Source organism: the organism of the source record quoted next, unplaced genomic scaffold (genome assembly GCF_019419815.1).
Source record: "Pyrus x bretschneideri cultivar Hongxiangsu unplaced genomic scaffold, Pyrus_bretschneideri_v1 Contig9, whole genome shotgun sequence".
Classification (NCBI taxonomy): domain Eukaryota; kingdom Viridiplantae; phylum Streptophyta; class Magnoliopsida; order Rosales; family Rosaceae; genus Pyrus; species Pyrus x bretschneideri.
The window spans coordinates 2,028,853-2,036,179 of NW_025999831.1; the positions used below are offsets into that span (position 1 = coordinate 2,028,853).

General features: G+C 41.0%; 2 protein-coding genes across 2 annotated transcripts; one reads left to right on the forward strand and one right to left on the reverse strand.

The window, feature by feature from the left end:
- Positions 1-340: 340 nt before the first annotated feature.
- On the forward strand, positions 341-3,350 carry LOC103962102. Its single transcript, XM_009374772.2, has 3 exons — positions 341-921; positions 1,287-1,412; positions 1,598-3,350. The coding sequence occupies exons 1-3, from the start codon at positions 439-441 to the stop codon at positions 3,023-3,025; spliced, it is 2,037 nt and encodes a 678-aa protein (XP_009373047.2). The 5' UTR covers positions 341-438; the 3' UTR covers positions 3,026-3,350.
- Positions 3,351-4,069: 719 nt separating this feature from the next.
- On the reverse strand, positions 4,070-5,193 carry LOC103941197. Its single transcript, XM_009351394.3, has 2 exons — positions 4,921-5,193; positions 4,070-4,511 (listed from the first exon to the last, which is right to left on the reverse strand). Exon 1 carries the CDS (start codon positions 5,146-5,148, stop codon positions 4,957-4,959), a length of 192 nt encoding a protein of 63 aa, XP_009349669.2. The 5' UTR covers positions 5,149-5,193; the 3' UTR covers positions 4,070-4,511; positions 4,921-4,956.
- Between the last annotated feature and the right edge of the window lie 2,134 nt (positions 5,194-7,327).

A 7,327-nucleotide genomic window follows, 5' to 3' on the forward strand; every position in this document is an offset into this window, starting at 1 on the left:
TCTTTCGCTAATAAACTTCAAATTTTGAAAACAATAGTTGTTTAATCCTTCACGTGAAGCACCCTAAATCCCCAAGTAGAAATCACAACCACACGATTGGTGAAGACAAGTAATCCCATAGAACAGCCGAATCACCGCCGCCAGTAACTGCTCGCCGCGCTTTTAGTCTCACCTAATCCCCACCTCATGCAATCATTCCCGCCATCCTCCTTCCTCTCCTTTCCCCTTTGCACACAGTCCCTGCACAAGATTAACACTCTGCACTCCTCAAATCTACAACCCTCCACTCAGTCGGCGCCATCAAAATCTCTCTCTCCTCCTTCCCTCTCTCTCTCTAGGGTTTCCGGTATGGACAAAACGGTGGGTTTCGCCATCCCCTGAACCCAAATCTCCCAAGTTTCCATCTTTTTGCTCTGATTTTTTTTTGAAAATTTGAGAATGCCGAGGCCGAACAGCAATTTGGGGATGGACCTGATGATCCCTGGAAAAATCCGGAAGCGGGGTTGTTCGTCGTCGGCGTCGTCGTCATCGTCGATCATCCAGAACTACAGATTCAAGCGGGCGATTCTGGTTGGGAAGAGGGGCGGATCCAGTACGCCCGTGCCCACTTGGAAGCTCATGAGCTCCAGGTCACCCACCGCTTCCGCATTGCGCGCCATGGACTCACCCAACTACTCCCAGAACGGCGGCGCCAGGTCTAAGCAGCAGCAGCCCGTGTCGGCGAGGAAGCTAGCCGCTACGCTCTGGGAAATGAACGACATGCCGTCTCCGAGAGTGAAAGAGGGGTCGGACGAGAGGCGGCTGAGGAAGATGGAGGCGCGTAATCGTAAGGCCAGAGAGAGGGAGAGGATTGCGAGATCGGCGCACTCCGGTTCTCTGCCGCCCCATCTCTCCGATCCATCTCATAGTCCCGTTTCCGAGGTGGGTTTTCTCTATGCTTCTAGTTCTGTTTGGTTGCTGAGAAAATTTGCGGGAATTTGATGGAAAATGTAGCTTGGGTTTTAATTTAAGGTTTTAGTTTTTAAGTAGCTTTTTTGAGATTTTTCGTCCCAGCATACATGTCTTTTTCTCGTCATGCTTGCGGCAATTTGATCTTGTTGTTTGATAGCCAGTTGATTGTAACGTTTTGGTAAATTTGGAGTTTATATGTCTCATTCGAAAACTTTTTGTTAAATTTATAGTACATTCGATCCTTCTGATATTTTTGATATTGGTCAGCATCTGTTAGGCATATCGGTTGAGAGATTGACTGCAATTTTTTCGTGCTGTGTGTTTTCGTTTTGTAGAGGATGGATCGGTCTGGAACCGGTAGTTTCCATAGAAGGGCGTCGCCCATTTCGCAGAGGCGGCTCAGGCTCACAGACCATCATGCTGGAATGTTGGATTCTCATGGCAATGGTAGCTTAATGGAGGTGAGTCAGTGATCCACCTTATTATCAGGAAGGAGTGTGCCTCACTCTTGCTCATTTGAAGTAATCACATCTGTGGATTTTAACTTTTGTTAATTCAAGTCAGATGATTGTTTATTGGAATTTCAACTGTATGATTTATTAATGTGGACGATAGTATTTTTTTCTTCTCATTTTTTGTTATACAGGTTGAGACTAGATCACGCGCCCAGACGCCTAATACTTCTACAGCTGGAGCCAAGACACGTTTGAAAGATGTTAGTAATTCTTTGACCACATCTAAAGAGCTACTGAAAATTATCAACTGTGTTTGGGGTAATGAAGATCGACCTTCGTCAAGCATGGCCCTTATCTCAGCGTTACATGCTGAGCTGGAGAGGGCTCGTTTACAGGTCAATCAGCTGATCCAAGAACAACGCTCGGACCAGAATGAGATCAACTACCTTATGAAGTGTTTTGCTGAAGAAAAGGCAGCTTGGAAAAGCAAGGAGCATAAAGTTGTCGAGGCTGCCATTGAGGCTGTTGCAGGAGAACTTGAGGTAGAGAAGAGACTGAGAGGGAGGTTCGAAAGCATGAACAAGAAACTCAGGAAAGAACTGGCGGAGACAAAAGCCTCTCTTGTTAATACGGCAAAAGAACTCGAAGGTGAAAAGAGAACAAGAGAGATCATGGAACAAGTATGTGATGAATTAGCTCGGGATGTGACTGAAGATAAAGATGAAGCAGAGGAAATGAAGAGGGAATCCGCAAAAGTTCGTGATGAGGTTGAGAAGGAAAGGGAGATGATGCTGTTTGCTGACTTGTTGCGTGAGGAGAGAGCTCAAGTGAAACTCTCAGAGGCAAAACATCTTCTTGAAGAGAAGAATGCAGCCGTTGATATGTTGAGGAGTCAACTTGAAGCCTTCATGGGAAGTAAGGCAACCAAAGAAAAAGGACGCAGTTCTACTCATCTGAATGACGAAGAAATTTCTGCGTATCTAAGTAAAGCTCATCTTGGTTCCTGTCAGGATGAAGAAAGAGATGAGGATGAAGGAGAAGTTGAAGACGGAGTAGAATGCGAAGAGGATTCTGCTGAAAGTGATCTTCATTCCATAGAGTTAAGTATGGGCAACAACAGCGAAAGCTACAACTTGAATCACACTTCAGCAGCCACTCGTGATCCAAGGTGGGCAGCACCTTATGTTGAAGAAATCAAAGGGAGCAAGTGTACTTCTGGGAAGCCACCGAGAAGAAGCACTTCTTTGCAAAGAAGTATATCAGATGGAGTGGAATGGGGCATGCAAACTGAAAGGCTCCAAAATTCAGGAGACGGGATAGATTGGGAGAGGTTTCCTGAACTGGAGAGGCAAAGGCAACGGCAAGGAAAAGGTTGTGCAAACGAAATGCAAGGACATAAATCATCAAGGGGTATTCGGGACCAAATGTTGTCTGGTTCTAGGCTTGGACATGCTATAGTTCACGCTAGTCCCACACAGCAATGGGGGCAGCCATGGCCTTCAAGGGATCCTACCGGTACATTTCAAGATAGGCCTCCCAGCGCGCAAGGCAGTGGTTCGAAGTCAAGATTGGGGGAAGTGAAAGATGAAGGCCAGAATGGCAGAAGGTATAAACGGTGAAGCCTTTTGTTTGCCACGGTCGATGCTCAAATGCAGGGTAGCGCTGTAGAAGGCCATGCTTTGAGGAAGGCGATTTGAATGATGAGAAGCAGCGTTTTGGCCCATCGATGCTTTTGGCTTGTGATCACCAGGAGCTGCTAAGTTGCAGTAATCGCTGCTCATTCTGCGCTATACCAACGCCATTTTCGCTTAAGAAGCTTGTTCTGTAGATTTTTCAAAGAAAGATGTGATTTATGTCTCAGTTATATAGAAACATTATATATTAGCTTCTTTTTCTTTTCTGTTTCTCTTTCCTTCATGTTAATAGTAATCTGTATTTACCTTATTTCCGGTGTTTTTTTTAGACAGTAATTTTGCAAGATTTTGTGTTTTGAAAGGAGATTGTGCTTCCGGTTGTAGCGAACGAACAATTTTGCGCTAATCAACTGTCGTTTACAATTATGTATCGATTTGAATTTACAAAACCGGTAACACCGAATAATCTTTCCAAATTCAGTGAACTTTTGACTGTAATTATAAACCCTAAAGAAATTTAATGGTCCAAGGTCACTTTTAGTTTGTCAAAGAATTTTGGCACATATTATTTTATGCGCTTATTTAAATTTAAAAGAAAATTAATGAAAAAGATCTGAAAGCTTTAAGTTTTAATGATAAGAGCAAAATAAAAGGTAAAATGAATAGTACCAGAATTGATTTTTTAATATAAAAATATGATTTTTCGTTAAAGTTTTCTAAATTTAATGGACATGGTTAGAGGACAGCTTTTCAATTACGTATATGGAGGCAGGAGGTTCCTAATAATTTGAGGGAATTTTACGGAGATGGGTGAAGGGTTATCTGCATGTGCAGTTGGGAATGGTGGAAGACCATTGTGCTGGCTCGTTTGGAAGTATATTTAAAAATTAAAATGATTGAAAGTGCTTCAAGAGAACGCTTTTAGGAAACACTAAATTTTTCCATGATTTACTTGTATTTTTACTGAAGATTGCGTCCAAAAACATATTCACTAAAAGAGTTTTCAGCTATTTTAATAACACTTCAAACTAGCCAACAATTGGGAGCAAATATTTATAACCAAATTATAGGATAAGTACAACTTTTTGCTTTACCCTGGTTGAATGGGGCGGACTGATTCCACAAACAAATCCAACGTTGGTTTGATCAATCATACAATATAGACAAGACGCCAATGTGAAGTCTCAATCTAATAATATAGTGGTATGTAAAAAAATTACAACACATAACACTGTATCATTATTCTGCAACATCACAATGTCATCTCGGAGATGTATGTAAGTGTCACGCCCCAATCCGCGGTTTTGATGGTTGCAGTATTGGTTCCAAAATCAGATTAGATTCACTTCGGATGTTGGTGGTAGCGGTAATGCTGAATCCCAATCTGAATCCATATCCAAAACCGCAACCACCAAAACTGCGGGTTGGGGCGTGAAGATAGCAAGTCCTTCCCCTAGTTGGCTGGCTTGATCTGCACAAAAAAGATTACATAGCTACAGCATTCTGCAATTTTCTACTTTTGATAATCAGAAATCCGCAAAATACTTATACGTGTATTTAATACAATCGTCATCTCATGGTCAGAAACCAGCAAATATCAGCTTTTGTGTTAGCCCTCTTCAAAGCATCAAACCAATTAAACTCAACAACTTGTGTTCCAATTCCATGAAAATTACAAATGGGAAAATAAAAGGGAATTTAACGAAAAGTTTCCTATTCATTTTAACAAAAAATCACATTTTTACATTAAAAAATCAATCATAATATTATTCACTTTATCTTTTATTTTACCGGTTAAAAATCAAATTAGTTTTCATAAAATAAAATCCGTTAATTAAAAAATAAAAGGCACTGTAAACCCTATTAATCTGATTCTTTACCAACAGAAAGACAGAAGCAGCTGCAGCCGTTTGATCTCAATCATCATCGAGAAGCTTTCTGAGTCTGTCTCTGACGAAGTCCCTTCGAGCCTTGACCCGGTCTTGTTGTGGGCCCACGTTTGCCAGCGATAGGTGAGCTCCGACGGCGAAGAGCGCCACCCCCGTTACGAAACAGAACGCCGTCACGGCCAGCTGCTTCCGCGTCGGTGGGTACGACCACATCACCATTCTCTCTCCCTCTCTCTCTCTTTGTCTGTTAGTTTTCGGCGCCGTTATACTTATATCTGTTAGGCTAAATTTCAGGGTTGATCCTTGTGGGTCATTCCAAATTTCACTTTTATCCATGTTAATTTTAATTGTGTCAATTTTGACCCGTTATTTTTGTCAGAGTCATAATTTTGACGTTGTGGTTTACTCTAGTTTCACTTCAACGAGAAGTCTTTGTAATTTACTGTTCATTTTCTTTGCATATGATTGCTCATAAATTCAATTTCACATATATAACTCAAGCACAATTATAACTCTGTTCACTATCTGTGCCTGATTGAACAACGACGGATTTCAAATTTCTTTCTTCACTAACTCATTCCGACATGCTCGAGCCGAGGACTTTCTTCGTAGAGTTGCGTCTTTTAAAAGACTTGAGTTTCTATACATACGTTTGGGGCCATGAGTGATAATATCCCATTTTTACTCCTAATACGCCGCCTTAGCCTCCTCTTTTCCTCCTAATAGGCCATTTTTATTATGTCATGTCATTGAGTCTTTAAGAAAAGGGTTATTATACAAAATGGTCCATGAGATTTACATAATCAATAGAAATGATCCTTAAGATTGAAAATCAATAGAAATGGTCTCTGACATTGTCCACTATCAATGATTTTGGTCATTCCATTAAAAACGATTATGGGCAATTTTCAAAGCTTGGTAACTCAATCGTTTCTTAACCAAATTCGAACCATAATATATTAAAATGAAGATAGGAAAGTGTGGAATAAGATTATACCTATTTGGAAGCCCAATGGTTGCCGGATATGGCCTGAAAATAGCCTGAAAAGTGACTGGTCCGCGGGAAAATTGGAAAACTCGCTAGAAACTGGATAAACTTTAAACGTTCATGACTTCTTCAATACTCAACCAAATCAAGTGATTCAAAAACGAAAATAATACTTTTTGACGAGACGAAGAGAATGGTACCTTTTTCGAAGGCTAACTCGTCGTGGTTTGGTCGGACAACGGCTCGAAAGTGGCTAACCATTTTCAAGCAGTTTTCCAGCCAAACCACGACAAGCTAGCAGTAAAGAAAGATACCATTCTCTTCGTCTCATCGAGAAGTATGATTTTCGTTTTTGAATCACTCGATTTTGTTGAGTATTGAAGAAGTTATGAACGTTTCCGGCTAGTTTTCCAGTTTTCCAACGGACCAGTCACCTTTCAGGCTATTTTCCGGCCATCTCCAGCAATCATTGGGCTTCCGAATAGGTATAATCTTGTTCTACACTTTCTTATCTTCATTTTAATATATTATGGGTCGAAGTTGGTTAATGATCGATTGAGTTACGAATCTTTGAAAATTGCCCAAAGTTTTTTTAAAGAAATCACTAAAATCATGGATGGTAGACAATATCAGGGACCATTTCTATTGATTTTCAATCTCAGTCACCATTTCTATTAATCATCCAAATCTCAATGACCATTTTGTATAATAACCATCAAGAAAATGAATAGAAAGTTACACATGTCATTGAATTGAAACGTTTGGTAAACTATATGGTCAAAATTAGCATAACTAAAAACAAATGGACTAAGGTAAATTTGGTGCAAACTACAGGGATCAAAGATCTCAAAAGTAAATTTGGCCAATAACAAGAGTTGTTAGAGAATAAGCGACCGTCGTTTTTCTCGACCCTGTCTCTGATCGGAAGAAGAGGGAGGAGGGCGTTCCGGATGGGTATACGTACCCGTCTCTCGTCAGCAAGTTCCGGGGGGCCGGGAAATACATGGTCGGCGGTGAGGCGTGGGGCTGATTGGATGCGTTTGTTGGAACAAGTTTGACTGATTTGTATGGAAAATGTAGGGAGATTGTGCGCGCGCGTAAGGTGTTTGATGAAATGTCTGAGTTATTTTCAACAAATATGTGTAGGCATTTTGTTTGCTGAAAGTCTAACTCATCGCCTCGAGTAAGAGAATGGCGACACAAATGTGGCTCATTGGAGATCTTATGACGCTATGGAGTTAGCACTTTGGGATTGAAATGCGCGCTTATGACCGTGATCTTTTTCAGGTACTGTCGTCTGGATGCTGTTAGGAAGTGAACCATATCATGTATACGATTCCCTCTTCGCCAAATTCAGGTGCCAGTTATTCCAGCATAGACTCAAATTTGACTTCTGAGTGCTTGGAGAAA